The 20,435-nt window shown below is 37.5% G+C and overlaps 1 protein-coding gene across 4 annotated transcripts in view; it reads right to left on the reverse strand.

Annotated features, from left to right (window-relative positions):
* pcsk5 (proprotein convertase subtilisin/kexin type 5) overlaps positions 1 to 20,435 on the reverse strand; it is a 75,936-nt gene that overhangs the window by 17,968 nt on the left and 37,533 nt on the right. For 2 of the 4 annotated variants that reach the window (XM_023958410.1, XM_011479095.3), the window contains 10 exons: positions 18,997 to 19,114; positions 14,729 to 14,917; positions 13,762 to 13,898; positions 13,551 to 13,676; positions 13,302 to 13,404; positions 10,366 to 10,559; positions 8,812 to 8,896; positions 7,208 to 7,311; positions 6,953 to 7,091; positions 5,064 to 5,179 (listed from right to left, as the gene is read on the reverse strand). In XM_023958410.1, the coding sequence (XP_023814178.1) occupies positions 5,064 to 5,179; positions 6,953 to 7,091; positions 7,208 to 7,311; positions 8,812 to 8,896; positions 10,366 to 10,559; positions 13,302 to 13,404; positions 13,551 to 13,676; positions 13,762 to 13,898; positions 14,729 to 14,917; positions 18,997 to 19,114 (1,311 nt within the window). Of the gene's footprint in view, positions 1 to 1,701; positions 3,815 to 5,063; positions 5,180 to 6,952; positions 7,092 to 7,207; positions 7,312 to 8,811; positions 8,897 to 10,365; positions 10,560 to 13,301; positions 13,405 to 13,550; positions 13,677 to 13,761; positions 13,899 to 14,728; positions 14,918 to 18,996; positions 19,115 to 20,435 lie in introns of those variants that run through there. The other 2 variants (XM_020705868.2, XM_020705867.2) reach the window with 2 other exon arrangements.

The raw sequence follows: 20,435 nt of genomic DNA on the forward strand, positions 1-20,435 counted from the left end.
CAAAGACAGAGCTTCACTCGGAGAGAAAAAAAAAAAACTTTTCTCTGTTGTGGACTCGCCTGAGCAGTGCGGCCCGTTATCACAGAGACCCAAAACACAGTTTGTAAAAACCTTTTCCCTCTGACACTTGGATGTTGGTACCAAAAAAAAAGTCACTCGACGGAAAATAAGAAATCCCTCGATGCTAATGAAAAACTTGCCCACAATGCTTTTTTTAGGCATAAAAATATATCAAAATTCTGATATTTACAACATGTGGATTGTAAAATATTTACAGCATGTGTTATTAAAAGGTTACAGATTCCTTGTTGGCAGGAAACAACTTGACCTTGGAAGAGTTTCCCACATTTGTTTCAACATTTTTGAGTGAGCAAAATCATTAATAACACAAAAGGAACTTGCTAAAAACATTTCACTGCCTAGAACTACTAAAGAGTTGTTATTGCAGTCTTGCATGCTCTATAAAATTTAATCTGAATTCTTAAACTATTACATTTAATCTACTGTCAGAGGATTTGGAACTGATTATTTTGTTTAGAGAGAGTTTTCTGATTAGAAATTTCCTTGCAGAACACAACAAATTACACATTTCAGTGACGTACCCGGGTCTCTGTTGACCTCTCTAGGTAACTTGTAGGCAGTTCTAATGTTTTTGGCAAAAATTTCCAATTAAAGGCAAATAAAAATATTTATATATAACAAGAGTTTCTAAAGCTCTTACAATTGTGTAAATGTTAACCCAGTATTACTTTGAAGAAAACAGTATCAAAAAAAGTTATTTTTTAAGAAGATTTCCCACAAAAATGTCTTGGATTAACAAATAAAACCAACATTCAAGTACCAGATCCATCCATTAAGTTGACCTGATTTGATTTTACTGTTACCTGACATCTGAACAGCAGAAATTCACCCCACTGCATCAACTGCTGCAGGAAAACGACATGCCGATAAACTGAAAGTTTCTATGGAGAAGAACTCCACACATTCACTCTCATCCAATCCCTCTCATGAATGCAAACTAGTTTAGAAAGTGAAGCTTGCATCTATAATGAGGCAACAACAACTAGCACTGCTGATCTGGTTTTATCCACTGCCTACTTGACATTGTGCACGCATACTGTATCTCTCTTTTAGTGCTCTGCCCGGGGCCTGTGAAACTTTTATCTAATCAGCGCAATCAAGTGTTGGAAAACGCCTGAATTTGTGAACGCTAACTCAGTAGAGGAGGCCCTAACATATGTAGAGATGGGAAATTTACCACGCAACAAATGCAAATGGGGGAAATAATTCTCATCAAGACAATGCAAATGTGATTAATGAGAACTGAGGAGGCAAAAACAGATTAAACATTTTAATAAGAACGTTTAAGTAAAAAAAAATGTAAAAACTAGGACTTTGAGTAACATTAATAATGTATTGTCACAGAAATCTCACAAGTACACAATAAAAACAGCTTTTTATGCAAAGGGCTGTGTGTGTTTCTCTACTACCACACTAGTCATCTTAAATAATGACCACAATTAAGGTTTTGTTACCGAAAAGGGAGAATTTTCTTGTCTTTATTACAAATCATCAAATCCCATTAACATCTGACAATACAACCATTTATTTAATACTGTAAACGCCCAAAACATTGGCTGTGAAAATCTTACACACATGTATTTTTTGTTTACTTTTTTTAACTCTTCTTTCGTGTTTTTCTTTTTTTTTTGAAAAAGCTTCTCTGGGTATAGTTGAAAAAGACATAAAGCAGGCATCTGAAGTCTCCTGGCCTTATATCCCACAAAGCTGCTTTTTGGCTCAGTATTTCTGATTCTATACCTGCTCCTGCAGCCGGGCTGTCAGTTCACCTTCAGCTTCAACAAATACTTCATCAATAATGAGAGGAAAACATAGCTGTATGGGCTGGATTTGATGCAACTTTTTCCTGTTATATTTTTTTTTCCTGAACTTTCCCTGCCTGCCTGTCAGTGACCTTTATCTGCAAAGAATAACACAGCAAACACTAAATTTCTGTTTAATTTAAGTCAATTTTACTTGCACAGTGAATTAACAGGTGACGTTTCACTAAGATTCTCTAAGTCTTTTGGTAGATACATCCTAAATATGTCACATTATTACTTGCATTAAGCAAGACTGACTTTCCAACAAAAATATATATTGGCAGAATAATGTATAAACTTTTTTTTCAAGATTATTTCAGTAGTATCTGCTAATTTATTATGCATTCATAAAAAAGTCCTTCTCTCATAAATGTTACCTGTTAGGTCACTGTGTTGCACATCAAGACTTAAAATTAGAAAACTAGGTAATATTTGCACTTCTTAAAGTAAACTGAATACTTTTGGTGCGCTCTTGTTGATCCTCTGTGTTCCTAAAGAGTTTAAAGGTCCCTCAGCGGACATGCATTGACATAATGGAATGAGGAGAGCAGAAAACTTCTAAAACTATTTTTATTTCAGGACAGTAACATGTAGGGATGCACCGATACAGCTAAAATATCATTGACTGGACAAAGAAGTTTCCCTTCAGTGGCGTTACAATGGCATGTGGAAAATCCGAGATAAAAAAGTTTTAAATCCTTTAAAGATGGAGTTGTTTTCTTGTTCCACAAAATAAAAATAAAAAATAGGCCAGAAACTTCAAATCTTGGAACCCTTCAGATAGATGGCAACAGTACAGAATTTCAGGTGAAAAGTTTCTGTCTTCAGTGTGAAAAGTTGGCATCGGTACATCCCTAGTACCGCAAACTCATCATAATTTACTGCAGTTTCCCTCCTTGCAGAAAGCTCTGGAAAGAATGACTTTCAACTGGGTTTTTCATAGAGTTTGAAATAATCGATGCTGTCTGGGCTTACATCAAGAATTAATGGCATTCTCCTAGAAACACCAATAAAGACAAACACACACACACACACACTATTCAAGGGGCAGGTTACTCTTGTTTTAGTAGATAAAATCAGGTGTTTCTTTACAGTCTTGCCATATCATAACACCATTTATGTTTCTGCCATCATGTTTATAGGTGTGTGTGTGTGAAAACGTTTGTCATTTGTTTGTGTGGCATACAGAAAGTGTGGATTTATTGTCTCCCCCTCAACAGCCCAGACATGCATTATATTCACATTACTAAGTGTGCATTTTTTTTTCTTTTTCTTTTGACGTATATTTACAGGCGGAAAATCATGGCCTTTCCTACTGCAGGTTCACTTTCCTTTTTTTTATTGTTAACACTGGAAAGAAAGGAGGAAGAGGAGCCAAAACAAACAAAAAATAATAATAATTTGCACAGAATTCACAGGCTGAGTGGCTCATGTTTTTTTATTCTGTTTTTAGCTGTGCCTCGTACACTGGCAAGAAAAAAAGAACGCTCAATTATTTTGGCATCGATGCTTTGGTCACAGAATACCAACACTTTTATTCTTTTGTTTGTTTTGTTTTCATTTGCTCATTTCTTCTTGAAGCAAGTCCCAGTCGTTTTTTGCATCCTGACCACATGTGTCCCGGTACAGAAAAAAGGTAGGTTTGTTGTAGTCCTGTCATCGCACCTCCGATGCAGTCCGTGTAAAGAGGCACAGATTCTCTTATAAATTATGTGACTGTGAATGCATGGGCAGGGGTTTCCAGAAGGAGGGGTGCCCCCTGTGTCCCCTACACCCCACCTTGGGAATCCCTTTTCGCCCGGTGTCAGCGTCCTGTCAACCCTTTTGCGAGCATGTTCTGCAGCACAGCTGCTGCAGCACTCTCCTCTGGCAAAGATTGTTCTTTTTAACAAGGACGCAGAAGCTGCCTTCCGCCCAAGATTCTTCATTTGCTTTCCACAGAGCAGGAAGAAGAGATACAGGTTTAGGGGGGAGGGGGAGGGTTCCCACACATGAACACACACACGGGCCAATTGAAACAGTTGAATAACAAGTAGAGCCACATGATTGGTCAGGAGAGGGTTCAGGTGGAAGGAAGAGTTTTGTTCATCCAAACACAGGTGATGTTCACGGAGGTGGAAAATAGTCCGGAGGAGTGATTGGATCCATGTCAGGAGAAAAAGGAAAATGGATACGGGAGAAACAGACAGACAGAAAAAAAAGTCACACAATTAGTGAACTGAAGATTTTTTGATGTTCACAACATGGCATCATTTTAAATATATATTTAAAAAAAAAGAATAATGAAGTCCAAACAGTCTATGTGCCAGCTCCGTTAAGAACAATTAACTGACACCAATCAATCCATCACAAGCAGGAAACAGACTGAGGATGGATTAAAGCAGTCATTTTAACCCCAAAAAGGGTCATGCAGACATTTCTCGTGCAAATATTCATCAAAAAAAAAAAAAAAGCCCCCGTTGAGTGAAAAAAACTAAACAAAGTGATTCAAACTAAATGATTTGTGTAAACTCATGCACAAAAATAGCCCAAGCAGCAGAGTGAGTAAGCCAATGTAAGGCAGAGGGAATCAGAAAATTGATTAGGGGAAAAAAAGGTAAAAGACATCAAGGAGATGATATCATCTCAGCCAATGCAAAGTGCTCAGACACTAGAGAAACAAAGAACAAACAATTAAGGGAAGGGGTGGCTTTATGTTAAAATAAAAGGACAAGAATGGGCAAGTGTGTTTTCCCAAAGGAATTTACCGTGGAACACGCAGAATGTGAATAAGGCTTACAGTGAGATTAGAAAAACTAAAACTAAAAGCAAGGACAGCTTTGAAGCTGCAGGGCGAGCGGTTTCATTCAAGCTGTTAGTACGAAGAGTCAACCAAAATAATAAATTATAAAGATAATAAATATTACTTGTGCACTTATTTTTGTCACTTGGGTGATTTAGTAACAGATTTTTATTATTTGCAATTTGTAATGATATTCTACAGATTTAGAGCTTCTAGAAGGCCAGAATTATTTAACCATTGAACTGTAACTAACTTTACTTTTTAAAGTCAAACTTTTGAAAATGTAGAGCAGATCAATTCTGTGTGTATAAACATGCCGTCTCACTATAAGGCAAGGACAAAATTGTGTACACAAAAAAATATAAAGCATATAATAAATAAGAAATCTGACAACTCACCATCTTTGCAGATGGTGCTGACCACACAGACTCCCGCCTCCAGATTGTAACCACTGATGCAGTTACTGCAGTTTCGTTCACCAGGCCCCGAGCACTCATAACAGCTAGTGTCGCACCTGTGCAAGGTGACATGATAGTCACAGATGAATCATAGATGCATTCAATGACAAGTGTCTCCAAAACAACATAAATTCAAACACAATAAACCCATCCAGTCCTGGAAGATAGATCTTTGTATTTTTTAACACTGTGGAGACTTTGTGTCTAAGCTTTGATTTAAAGCAATATTTATCTTGTATTTGCACATACCTCATTTTTCTTGTGCAGTTTAAAATGTATGCTTTGCTAAACAGAAACATTTTTCATTTTGAGCTCAACCTGCAGTACTTTGGAGCTTATTTTTGCAAGAGTATTTCAGCAACATGTCAAATCCCAATCAAAACAGCTGGCTTACAAAAAACATAAGTCAAACTTTTCTCTCCCAAAAACTGAATTTTAATCAGCTTTATTCAAGGTTTCCCTCCCAAAATCCTCCTGGGTCACTGAATGTATCATTAGCAACTAAAATATGTGTACTTGTTTGCAACAATAAAACAGTGGGGATATAGGATTGTTGGGCTTTTTGGGCTGGTACTAAAAAAACCTGAAGGAAAAAAACCCAGAAGAAACATTAACAGTTATGCTTAAGCCTAAATAAGGGTCAAATATGGCTTATAAATAATTCAAGGTAAAAGAGTGAGGTACACGAGAGGAATGAAACACAGATAAGAGAGGCAGACCAGATGTCTGAGGAGTTTCACTGTGAAAAAGAAAAACTAGTCATCAGGTCTCCAAACATGTTATCACTGTTATGAGTTCTCTCCCTCTCGTTTTCCGTACTCAGGTTAACATTAGAGCAGAATGACGCAGCTGAACTGTCTGTGGGAAAATTTCAACCTTCACAAGGATGCTGAACCACATCTGTGCCTCAAAGTTGACGTCATTTACATAAACTTCTTTAGCAAGATTTTTTTTTCCTTTTTACTCATGGTGACCATCTTCCAATGTGCACAATGCTCCTATTTTCAATACTAGACTATTCAAGACTGCTTTAAAATGTCCAACATGGGGAAACATTTATTCAGTCAGGATGGTTAACTCACCAATGTTGCCTAACTGTCAATACATATTAAGTCAGACCTGTGCTGAAGCGTTAACTTCATTCTTTTGCAAAATGTGATCATTTCAAACGCGACAGCATATTTAGCTGACATGTTACTACTGATAACATCAGAAAAGCTAATTCTTTCTAAAAAAAAAAAAAAAAAGGGGGGGGGGGGGGGATAGAAACATTTTTGCACCAAAGACATCTTAAGATAAAAGACTATTGTTGTGTCCGAATTCCTTCACTATATAGTGCGTTCGTCATTTTGTAGTGCCGTCCGAATCTACAGTTCCAAAATCCAGTGCCCTAGAAATTTCCCAGAAGTCTCTGCAAAAAACCGGTGTGCATTGATGCTCACTAGATTGACGAATATAGACCACAATGCATTGATTGAGTTTGAAAATTTTTTGCAAAGAAAATGTATTTAAATGTATTTTTAACAAAATATCAACGTTTTCATCTTCAGAACAAAGTGGATTCATAAATGATCGTCTCAAAAACGCTCATATCAATGACATTTTAACGACATGAAATCGATGAGCGTGGTGTCCGAATTGCTTTTAAAATCCAGGGCACTACATAGTCCCACACTATATCGTTTTTTAGTAGTTATGGGTTAGGATGGGAATTCGGACACAACCTATGAGAAGAAGAAAACTTGAGTTTTACAAAGCAGGGTTACTTGTTTAGCTCCTAGAGCTTTGCAGTTCATGTGTCGGAGGTGTTGGCAGGTGTACGGACTCACTTCTTGCAGGACCTCTGCATTTGCCCGTTGTCTGAGCTCTGCTCAAACAGGTAGTAGCCAGAACTGCAAGTCGACACACACCGCCAGTCCTCAAGTAAGTAGCCATCAGCACACTTGGTGCATGCCTCTATACCCGTCCCTGCAACGCAATAAAACTTTGTTAATGTGTTAAAGTCATCTTGTCAAAGTGCTCATTGCATCCAGAATTGTCTTGATGGATGTATGTTTGCTAATAAACTTCTTCTGATGACCAACCTGCGCAGGTGGCACAGGCTCGATGGCAGAGCTCGCATGTCCTTCTGTGGCCGTTGTAATAAGAACCTGCGTCACACGTCATCAGACACTTGTTTGCTTGAAGGCTGACAAGCAAAAGACAGAAAACCATGAATTAATGATATAGTTGCCTTAATAGCAAAAACACAACAGTTCTGGTCCAAGCAATGGGGTAAAAATCCATTAATCTGAAGCCTATGTGCTGTTTGGACACTAGAGGAGTCATTTTGAGGTGCCAGATGTGTGGATGAGAGTCAGGGGGTAGAAGTCAGTTCTTTGAAGTCACAGCAAGGACAGGGTTGTGAGCTGACTGCACTGAGCTGAGAAACAGCTGTCCTGTGTTACTGAGCGTTTCCCAGAAACGATCTGGTCCACTCTTCCTCTCTGGCTCCTTACACAGCATTAATGCTGGACTAAATAATGAGTAGGGGGGAATTGAACATATGAGCACGCACACCCGCAACGTGTTTTAATGTGATGCCGAATGCACTCGCAGGAAATTATAGTCTTCAAGCACCTCTAGTTCCACTAAATAAGTCTGGCTTCAAGACGCAAATGTTTTAAAACCTTGGAAAAGGGTGACCTGCATGACCTTCGTCTCTACTCTCAGGTCAGTTGTCGCCCAAAACCTTTAGGTAAACTTCACCAACATTAAAGGTTTGAAGTGTGAGCTTTGTAAATTTTATTTTATTTTAACATTTGATAAGCAAGAGGAGGATACGTCCCTTCTGTACGATTTATAACAAAAGAAAAGATGATGAAGTAGAGTTAAAGAACAAACAAATAACAGACAAAGGAAAATACAAATAATGATGCAGATTAAGTTTACATGCACACATAACAGCTCTCACTTTTACCCATTATCCCAATACATTTTACGAAACACATTCAAATAAAACACAGAACATCACTGATGTTAAACTTTACCAAGAAGAAACAAAAAGGAAAAAAACGACATTCCAAGCATTTATGGTCATGGAAACAAAACCAGGTAATGTTTTAAAAGAGCTCTCTTAAATAAAGTTAAGGATGTAAAAGAACGAACAGAAGTGGGAAGGTTATTCCATCCACACTTTCTCCTGAATTTCTATCAAATCTGGGCATCGGTATGACAGAGGTTGTAACTACAGGCTCAGTGGTGTCAAGAAAACCTCTTCAGAAACGTATTTTTAACCCAAACAAAGCATCTTCAAATGTAACAAGGGCAGCACTGACATCAAGGCTTTTCCAAGAAGGGTACACCAAAGGCAGAACTTAAAATTAATCAACCTTAAAAGGCTCAGAAACTTGCGCCATATAATAGTATTGATCCCATAACCTAACTTTTCATTTGTTTGGCTATTAAAATTTGTCAAATGGCATGGGTAGATGCATCTTTACTATAGGAGGACAGATAAATGTAGTTGAATTTAAAAAAACACATATTTTCACTCTTTTTTTGTGTGTGGTTATTATCAAAATGACTTCCTTCTGATAATATTCCAGCATCTGTGACAAAAAATTAAGAAAGACTATGTCCTATTTCCTTCTGCCGCACTGATGATTAATAAATGCATGAAGAACGACTCAGTGTTAAGCTTGTTTACCTCGTTCCAGGTTTACACTCTGTGCAGATATTGGCAGCTGTACACTTCTTACAGTTCTCCTGGCATCGTCTACAAATGTTGGAAGCTGGAAGAAACAAACACAGAAAGCTGCTCGTTCATGGGGAGCCGATGAGCACTTTAGCCTTTACAGAAAAGCGGTGGGAAAAGGCAGAGCAAAGCTAAGGCAGAGTGTTATAAGGAGTACATAGGAGGGAAACCTCCTAAAGCTGCAGGAACCAAGAGATCCGTTGATGAAAAGATGAACAAAAAGACCAAAATAGGATGATCTTTACTAAAAAAAACTCTGTTGTTTTTTTTTCGTGAAAAAGTTGATGACTGGTCTACTGTCAAATTTTGATAGAAGAATTGAAATTAAAAATGTATTTTTAAACCTTGAGGATCACAAAATTATTTCTCTAAAAAGAGGAAATTATTTTGTTCTCAAAATTTGAATAAATGTTTTTTCTTAAGTCAAGGCAACAGAGTAAAACATTTATTTTGTGTTATACCTCATTTTTATCCAACATTTTGTAAACATCTTTGCCCCTTCTGGTTTTAAACGAACACAACAAAAATCCTCATTTTGATCAACATCCTTTTTTACACCTAAACATGAATTTAAAAAAACATTTCCATCAAAACTGAACTCAAAACAGATTACAATGGTTTAAAGTGTAAGTACCGGTAATATTTGGCAGAAATCATCCGCAATTCTCTAGTTTTATAAAATTGTTACTAAAACAAACAAAAAAAGATTTATTAAGTAATGTGATGGCTGAGTGATAGACAAAAAAAAAAGGAGACAGAAAACAATCCAGTTCATCTTGACCTGTAGAAATATTATAACACAAAATGGACCATATGTTCTTCTATGCTGCCAGTCTTTTCCAGGCCTGACACTAACTTGGCTGGGAATTTTATACACATAATTAAAAGATATGCATAGCTGCTGCAGCTCAGTCCTAATCTGCTTTTAACCAGACTGGCATACATTTAAATCCTTAATCGGTCCTAAGTACAAACATTCAGTGTTTGCCTGTATGACTGTGTTTATTATAAATCTGGGGAAAACTTAAAAAGATAAATTATCTTTCACATAATCCAGAAACATTCCTGTAGATCTGTTTCATTTCAGGGTTGATTCACAAAAAAAGCTGCGTGCTAACTCAAGACTTTTCAGTCCTGTTCAAGTCAGCAAGTGCACAAAAATAAACAAATGGCTAGACGTTACATCAAGGATACAAAGACATCATTCTAAGAGGGGGAGTGAAGGCAGTTTTGCTTATTAATTTCTGTAGAGCAGGTGGCTGACAGATGTTTGCACAAATTCCCCCTTTTTTTCCATTTATGGATGGCTTTCTTTATGCAGTTCAACTGAGTCTGAAGTCAGTAAAATAAAAGTTGTAACAGAGAAAAAAAAATGTTAAAGTTGAAATTGTTTTAAAAACCAAACTGGGTAAAGGCAGATGAATCAAATACAAGACTTTCAACATCTTGAGTGCTTTAAACCAAATTTACATTTTTTCCTAAGTTAACTTGGGCAGACAACCTCACCGTTATCAAGGTAGAAGGTGTCTGCGCAGCTGGCAACGCATGTGTTGGTGCCCTCGTTGAGGTGGAAACCAGGCCTGCATGAGGTGCACTGATCACTCCGACTCCCAACGCAGGTCTCGCACAAGGAGGAGCACTTCTTGCAACGCTTCCTGTCGTCACGGAAAAAGCCACTGGGACATTCAGAGACGCACATCCTGGAGTGAGAATGACAGAAAAGACCCAGGGGAATTAGCTAGAAGTGTCATAAAAACAAGATCAAAGTGTAAAAAAAGTGCCTCTGGTGGTAGATAAGTAAACCCTCTAATACTCGATTACAAAGACTTTCCTTTCTAGCGTTATTAAATCTAAAAAAAAATATATCACAAAACACACAAGCACACATATACTGACACTGGCACACATCCATGTGTGAAAGCTACTCAGCCACCCCTTTTTGTTCTGGAATTTCAACACCTGCTTTCTCTCCTATTTAGATGTAATCCAATCATTTGGAAAGAGATGACAGAAACTTTCAACCAAACCAACAAAATCTGTCTCTTTGATCACTCTGTCAGCCCAAACATGCGAATGTGAATTATTAAAGTTCCACAGTAGAGGCGTCACAAATATACACAAGTAAGGTGATACTTCCTGCTCTGAATGGAAATGGTGTTAATTATAAAGGATTGCAATCCCACCACACTGCCATCTGTGTGTTTTTGTTGTTCTAAAGTGATCCTTTACATTACTACATTATTGTCATATAGTTGTTAAGACTTTATGTGCAACACCTGCAGAGGAAACACAAAGAATTTAACATCTAGATCAGGGGTGGGATGATATAATAATAACTACTAATATAGTTTATTTTGTTAAAAAAAAACAACAATTGGAGAGAAAATATGCAGGCCATTTGTCTCACAAAGACTAAAACAACCAAGATATGAATTACAGCAATTATTCAACAACACATCGGTTCTGGACTGAACACATCTATTAGTATGGATGCGTATTGCAATTAATCAAGAAAAAGAAAAAGGGTGATGGTTGTTCTAATTTTTTTATGCATTTAAAAAAATGGTCGATTTTCGTTATCCGACTGACGACACATTTTTAACAACCTGTAGGGACCCATTGTGGATAACAAATGATAAAAGCCACATCAAGGAAAGTTTGGGAATTCCGATGCATTTCTGTTTTATTATTGAAAAGGTCCATCTGCCATTTTCCTCTGAATAGCTGATCAAAAGCCGAATGAACTCACAACTGCTATGTGGATTTCCACTCAGTGAAAGCTCAGACGTGTGCTATGTTGATAGGCTTGTGTTACTAGGTTCAACAAAGTAATTCTGTTGTTAGAAACAGAGCAGGAAATCAGACATTTTGGGAGGAATTTGGATTTCAGATTTGAGCAAAAAACTTCTATAAGAAGGTAAAATAAAAATCATAAAAAAAGTGGGGTCTTTACCTGTACTCTATTTACAAGCACACTGAGGTAAACCAAAACACATTATAAAATGTAAAATATATCAATTATTTTAAAAAGTTACGCACTTAAAATGAGAAACTAAAAACTAAGAGTTATAATCTTGGTCAAAATCTTAAATCTGGTGGGGTTTTTTGAACCCCAGAAATCCCTAATCTAAGACAGGCACATGTAAAACTCCTTCTGGTAGGTGCAGACCATCACATGTTAGGTTGTAATTAACAGAACATTACACCCGACCCCAGTACCCCCCACCCCCCACCCACACACACACCTCCCATTCATCAATTGCTCCCCGTGGTTGCAGCAAAAGGGCAGCACACCTCTAAATTGGGCTAATAATAAGTTGCACATTCTCATGCACCTGCATCAGTCTGCCTTTTATTAGCATGGAGACAAGCTGACACAAAGGCAATTACCATAGACTCTGATCCTAATTAGATCCTAAGGGCACACACAAATGTATACACAGTGGTGTAAAAAAGGCTGCACCACCTTTACATTTTAAGACTTTCAGATCAGAATTGAAAGCCGTGTGATCCTTTCCGGTTCTCTTTAAAATACGGTTTCATTTTATGTACCATTTTCATTCATTTCAATTGAACTTTTGTTTTCTTTTTATCTTTATTTTCTTTTTATTAAGCTGTCCTGTATGTTGCCAAAGCTCTCACCCACCTGAATAAAAGCCCATTGCAGTGCCTTTGTGTAAATTAGGTGCAATACAAATAAAGTTGCTTTGCCTTAAACTCTAAAGTGTCTATAGGGTTTAAAGGGATGAACATAAGACCTCAGATAAACAATATCAGGTGCTAAAGTGTTTCTAAACTGATGCATGTTACACAAAGACATTGTTTATTTTGCAAAAATAGAACTTCTGTGCAAAAAATAAAAAGCCATACTCCTAATATAAAAAAATAAAAGTAAGTGGTGGCAGCCCCAGAGTATTTAGGCGTACAAACTCAAACAGAAGACATCAGGCTCTTTTAATGAGATTTTACATTTCCAAACAGAGACAAACTGCTCACAAGGGGGAAACATCCAAGGAGGCAGAAATTAGATTAAAAATTAAAATAAATAAAAAAAAAATACTGCAAAGAAGCTCTTATTTATTTGCATATTTTCCAGTTATTCTACCCATTAAGTTTGACGGGTTAACATGAGAAAACTTAAAGGATCCCAGTCGTAAAGAAAAATGCAGACAATTTTTGTATGAGAGCTCATGATCACAATTTGCAAAAGACTGAAGTCACATTTCAGCACAATTGTTTTCAAAACAGGAAGGTTATATTTAATTGATTTCCTTTAATTTAGCCCAGTTTAGAATTGTAGAGGAGTTTACTAAAATGGTAGCAGGTAAAAGCCTAACAGAAGGGCACTGTTTTGTATTTATTAGAAGAAGGATCAATTCAAATTTGAAATAAAGAAAAGACAACAATCTGTATTAACTATTGAGGTAGTAAAGCAGTCTGACCTGGTGTTGTTTTTGAACTTGAGGAAATAATGGAGACAGTTAATGCATTGGTAGGGTCCAGGGCCCTCACAGCCGTTATCACTGCACTCAGAGTCACAGGGCCCTGAGGAAAAACAGAGAGAAATGTCAGAAGTTTTGTTCGCTTGCCTATCTCAACTGCTTCTATCGCTTCTTTTTTTATTTTATTAGTTTGGAAGTTCAGGAAAACAAAAAAAGTGGCTGCACAGCTGCAGAGGATGCATCACCTACCGTTGTATTCCTCTGTGATTTCTTCATCAGGGGACGGAAGCACAAAGCGAGGCTTTTCGATGTGTGGGGACGAGTATGGGTTCACAGAGGTGCCATATAGCACCAACGACCACTCTTTCAGTTTGCCTGAGGAAAAAAAAAACGGTTTGTAAAAGTAATCTGTATGCAGCCTATTTGTAACCTTTTTCTGTTATATTTGTGACGTCATTACCAGGCACTTTCTGACTCCGGAGTTGAGAGGGTGAGTCGTAGATCTCTAGGACCCAGTCGCCTGCTGCCTTCTCTCCCCAGCAGTGTGTGGTCATAAACTCCCAGTTCTTAAAGCCCTCCATGGAATGATCAAACAACCTGTTCATCAATAATACAAGCCAGTTTATATGATATATACCAACACACCAACACAAACAAATCCCATATCCAATAAGAAATCAACTACTGCAAAAAAATACTGGATTATCACAGCTTTTAATGAAACGTTATTAATAAAAATGTAAAGTTTCAGTTTTGTTTCTCTTATTGGTTGAAAGGTGGGAAATTCAATGTGAGTTCCAGCTTCTATAAAATAAAAAACAAATAAAAACAATAATAAAGATGGTTTCAGGGAAAACTGCAAAAATGTAATTAGGAATGCAGTCCATAACAATCTGGAATCTGATGGAATGCAGTCACACAATGATGCACATGTGACAGATGGAGGAGTCAAAGCATGTTATACATCATCTCTGCTACTGACAGCCCAATTAATGCCAAGCAACACATTGCTCTCCTCTATTGTTATAGCCTGTAGCACCTGTCATTTGTATGTGATGTGTTTTGCAACCCTGTTGCTTTGCAAGTTGGCTGATTAGCTTTTTTAATTACCCCGTAGGCAAGTTTAAGTTTGCTTTGGACAACTTCTCAACACAGTAGGAGCTGAGGGCAAAAACAGCCACAGCCTTCAAAGGCCAACAAACCCACAATTATCACCAATTTAAGGTGAGGACTATCGGAAGCAACAATTTTAGACAAACTTTTATTTTGGCTTGTCATGTACCTACCGTCAAGTCTCTTTGACGAAAAACAATGGCAAATGACTAAATGATAAATTCATAATGCTTTCTAAATGGCAACACAAACAATAAAAACCCTTGTGTGTGTTTTGCTTTTGTTTGTTTAGAGGCAAACAAACATTCCTTTACCTGTTTGCAAGCAGCTGAGACTTGGTCCCCGAGGGTGAAGTCAGGTTGATTGACAGGTCACCGCGACGAGGGTGTGTGATTGTAATACGTACAACCACATGCTCCAGGTAAATCACATGCTGGTTGGGGTTGTCGGCACATCCGGTTGCCTTGTACACTGACCGAACCACGTGCTCCGGGCGGATAGTTCTGCCGGACGAGATGACAAACAATGAAGTGTGAACAAATCTGTGAGATTAGAGCTTCTTAAACTTAAGTAACTGACCAAAAGTTGGGCAAAAAACAAACAAACAGTGAAATACCAGAAGCTAGAGAATGAGTGCCAGCAGAAAATAAGGAAAAATTCATTCATATGAAAAATGAGAGGACAGATTGATAGAAAATTGATTTTCCTAGTCATGTAATTTGACAAAATTACAATCACAACGGATTAGGCTGGATAATTTTTTATCAGCTTTGGCTGCTTTGTTCTACTCTACAGTGACTCCACTTGACTTAATATCAACCCTTAAACCTCCTAAAACGATCAGATGTGCTGCTCTTCACCAAAAAGGAAACACAGCAATCCTTAACAGTTCACATTTTTGCCAAAGAAACTAAAAACAAGAGCAGGATAGGAACGACAAAGTAAATTATTTGTTCGGTCTGATCGTATCGCAGCTGAAAGACGGCCGGACGGCCAACACAAACATCTAATAGTCTCCTGAACAACATCTGTGGTAAGACTTAGATACAACTGACAGCCAAAGACTTACCATGGTGCTGCTGCACAGCTACTACACATAACTTTTACTGATGGGAATGTCTAAGCTATGAAGTTGTTTTGTTTATTTAAAAAAAATGTTTAATGTAATGCCAGGTTGTCAGAGAATCGATATCAAGTGTCGCGTTATGATTTGGGCTGGACGAGGAGGCCAAAAACAGGACTCAAGTGGGGATTTCTCAAGACAATTCTTACAACACTTAAAACACATGCAACTGAGTAAATGTATCAAGTTACCCCCTCTCTAGTCATTTGTTCTTATAACATGCATGTATAGTGGTGGTGGTATAAAATATCCTGAGGTCATGATTAGCTGCTTTAAATCAAGTCAAGTTAAAAACAAAAAATAACGCAACTTTTTAACATGTGTTGTGATGATTGATTGCTCAAAACTCAGTGACTTATTTCATCATTAAAATGTTTTTTTATGCAACTAAAAATATTTATATGAAATAAATCACACTAGGTTTCTGTTTTCATTGACATAATAAATTTACCCTGTACAAAGTCAGCCTTGGTCATTAGGGTTCATTTGACAGTTTTATTTTGCTGAAATTAGCAACCTTAGCTTATTACGTTTCAAATTGATATACTTGGCAGTTTTGTAAAAATAAAATAGAGTGCTTAAACAATATTTAGGAAATTATTCAAGTTGGCTGAAGAAAACCAAGTTTAATAGGCAAACTTGACAAATTAAGCTAAAAATTAAACCAGCATGTTTGTTGGAATAAACAACTCTTAAATGCAGAAAAAAAAAACATTTGCCATTTTATTTCAAAGTTCAAAATGGACTCTATACATGTACGGGGTGAGCAGAGCGAGGGCAAAGTCTATAAAGCAACTTGCATAAGCTTTATGTACTTATAATGCTTTTTTTCTCAAAAGTAGGAAACCACTGCATGTCAGCATCGCTAAAGAAAGTCAGAAGCATCAATCAAACCAAGTAAGGCGAGTTCTTCACAAACTGAATGAGGTGAGGGTTACAGCACAAAGTTTAGAAACTTGAGGACAAAGGAGACATTTGTTCTAGAGAAAACTGCTTCTAATGTTGGTTTATGAATGAATGAATCTTTATTTATATTGCACTTTACAATCATGGTACCAAAGTGCAAAGGGTAGGTGGATTAAAAAAAAAGAAATAAAACAATGAAAAGAAAAGAAAATACCACCAACTACTGAGTATTGAAAGTCATTCTAAAAAAGGCAAGTCTTTAGTTGACATTTAAAACTGTTTAGGTCTGATGTGGTGGTGAAATGGTTTTATAAACACTTTTAGATATAAATCCTGTAAATCCAAGCATTTCTCTACAAATTGGAACAGATATGAACACTGCGTGGGAAGGGACAGGTTTTTACCACTGCCACTGCTTTGTGGAAGGGCATTTTTTTTGTCTGTTATTAAAATAATTATGTATTTTGTGGTACAAGCATCAAATTGGGCATAGATATACCTGAGAACCCCCTCTGTCAGAAAAGCCCGTTACCCATGTATTTTATTAAATAAATAAAATACATATACATATAGTAGTATTCTGTAGGCTGCATTTTATGCATGAACAACCCATATAATTAAGACCAGGGCAAATGGACATTGAATATTTTTGTAACTGGAGAGTGTATGGCTGCCATCTTTACAAATGGACACCATTTTGGATTTTTTTCATGGCTAACGTGGTTTTCTGAAAGAGGGGATCCTAAAGTAGATCCATCCCAAATGTGATGCTTGTACCATAAAATGCACAGTTTTTCTAAAACATCAACCTAACCGGCTCCACCACAAGTTTAGTTTAAGCTCGCAAATTTAGGAGTAGCGTACGCATATTAAAATATTTATTTTTATATTGCACCATTTAAGGGAGCAGCTGAAAGGCAAAGAAGTTATTAGGAAACACATTATGCAGCATATGACCCTAAGATGACAACAAACCAGACTGTACATGTCCTTCTTAAGACCCGCAGTTTACTGGAGCAGAACCAGCAGAGCGACGCTGACAATGCTTCAGTCTGAGGTCAGTGAGCTCTCCGCTGAAAGGAGACCAGATTAGGACCCCAAGTTCATCCAGCAATTCCAACTCAGAACAGGGCTCAGGCTTCTAGGGGCATCAACCATAACAAGCTGTGAAGACCTGGCTCTCTCATGTAAGAGTTTGTTCGTGTGTGCACATAGTGAAGGTCTTATGTGAAAACCACCCTGCCAGAACTAATGCTTGGCCCCTATCAAGGTACAGCTTGCACAACCGCACTCTAAACCACGTGCCAGGAAAAACACGGGGGACAGAAAATATGAAAAGAAAAGAAAGACACTAAAAGAGAGAAAAATGAGAACTCACAAAGACAAGGGGAGAAAAAAATACAAACAAATCTTCAGTACAAACATGACATGTACCACTAACTTTCTTTTTGCTGCACTTTTTAATCAATAGGGGGCCGACAAAAGTGGCTGTTATAGTTGTAAAAAAAAGAAAATCAGACCCCTTAAGAAACTTTCAGAGGACATTTTTTTTATTTAAAAACATGACATAACATGAGCTGGTTCTAACAGAACTCTGCAGCACTTATGCACAACGCTGATGAATTGCTGCCATCTTATGCAACTGCTTCAGATAACAGTTCTAAATGTAGCAACAGACTGCAGTGCGTTACTTTGTTTTTTTTAAGTTACTTCAGAGTCTAAGAAGGTTTGTTGACCTCTGATTAAAACACACACACACACACACATATCAAACCTATTTTTCTTGGCCTTCAGCTGCTTGCGTTACGGGTCTCTCAATGGGTTTTTCTGCATTCACCTCACTCACACCAACCACCCTCATATTCTGCATCACCACAACTAAGACCCTTCTTTATAGTCCTGCTCTAGGCCGCTTTCCTGATAGCTCCAACCTCACTACCCTTACCAACATAATCACTGTCCCTCCTCTTAATGTGTCCAAATCATCTCAGTCTGCTTCTCTGCATTTGTCTCTAAAACATCTAACATGAGCTGTTCCTGTTCCTGTTCATTCTTTCCTGTTTAAAATATTGATTTTATAAAGGGTTTTATGAGCGTTGTTAACTTAAAAAAAAAAATCAATAAAAAGCCAGTTAAAGAATTCAAACTGTGTTTTTGTTTGTGCATTGCTCAGTTGTTTTTTATGCATAATTAATACACAATTAAAAAAAACTGACTGGGTTACACACAATTTCAGTTAATGATTTAAAAACACAAAAACATTGACCAAAACTTTAAACTAATTAAAAGATAGTGAAGATACTTTTAATTAGTTGGTACTTTTGAAATGTCTGCATCCTAAAACATCTTTAATTTCAAAATGTTGAATTGTATAGAAGCACCTGCTCTGCAGACCCCTTTTAAAAGTCTCGTCCGCCTTAGTGTAAGCAGATGACTGATTTTGGTTTTGTAATGATTCCTCAACATTGATGGCACGTTTTAAAACTGTGATTAATGACTCACGTGTCTGAAAGTCTGATAGCACATTTGTTTGGGCTGACGCAAAAATGCTACCTGATTTGTCGATCTGCACTCTCAACACAGATGTGTTGTGCTGGGACGTGCTTCCATCGCTCCGCCTCCTTGACCATGGCCTCCGCATCCATCAGGCCAAAGCCGTACAGATGACTGACTGCAGAGACAGTGAAGTCACAATTGACTATTTTTCCAAGTAGTTAAAAAGGATATCAGTCTACGATGCAACAATAAACACAGCAAAAGCATTTCTTCAATCTAAAAAAAAAAATGGAATTAAAATCCATTTTCAAACTTTGGGTCAAATTTCTTCAGACCAACATTTAATTATTTAGCATAAGCTCCAAAATTAAATTTGGGAAAAAGTTTGGAAACCACCCAACCTAAGAGTAATTGTGTTGGCTAATCAAATATGAATTCCTTTCATTTTTCTCCATTCCCCTGTTCTCTCACTTGGAAAATCTCCAGACACACTAAGCCTGCAGCCTGGCTGACCCTTGTTTCACACCATCTTGGTTTTCCTCCAGGACACACACACACAGACACACATGCATAAGTACACATTAATAACGCAGTCAATGTTACAGAAGAGCACCCATCAAATGGTTCCAGATAGATGGCAGCTGATAGTGGGGTGATTATGAAGCAAGAAGCAATGATTTCTAGAAAAAGCTCGTCTAAAATCTGTCTTCAGACTTAAGACAACAAAATGTAACCAGTTTAATTTATTACAATTCTCGGTTGGCCAATAAACAGCTTTACATAAAAAAAATTCAAAATCCATCTTCTGATGTTCACTTAGCCAATGGAAAGAAGGGATTTCTGCTCAAGTTCAAACTGTCACAACAGATTTGTTGAATTTAAAAATAAATGAAATAAAAGTTAAAAAATTCTATTTTATTCTGTTCATTATTTTGGGAGCACTCATTAGTGCAAATAATTTGACAGAATTTGTTGGCTTATCTCCCTTTCACACAATACAATTGAGATTTTTTTTTTCATTCTTTCATCTTCTGAACCCATTTTGTCCCTCTCAGGGTCACAGTGCTGGACTATCCCGGCCACTTGTGGGCGAAGGCAGGGGGACATCCTGGACAGGACGCCAGTCTGTCTCAGGGCCAGAAATCACACACCCATGCACTCTCACATTCACACCTCGGGACAATTTAAAGCAACCAATGAACCTATTAAGCATGTTTTGGGTCAGTGGGAGGAAGCCGGTGTCCCCGGAGAAAACATGCAAGCTCCACACATTGGTGTTCTGTTTCAGGGACATGAACCGGGGGCCTATTTGCTGTGAGGAAAAGGCGCCAACCACTGCAGTGCAGATTTTTCTCCATTGATAAAAGTCTTCAATGTGGTTTTGCTTGAGCCACCTGCCCTGTCAGATCGCACATATTTCCAATCAGATTTGTCCACCAATAACTATTCACAAAGATTTATAATCAATCGCATAACCCAAACATTGCATCACCATC

This window comes from Oryzias latipes, chromosome 9 (assembly GCF_002234675.1).
Source record: "Oryzias latipes chromosome 9, ASM223467v1".
Lineage (NCBI taxonomy): Eukaryota > Metazoa > Chordata > Actinopteri > Beloniformes > Adrianichthyidae > Oryzias > Oryzias latipes.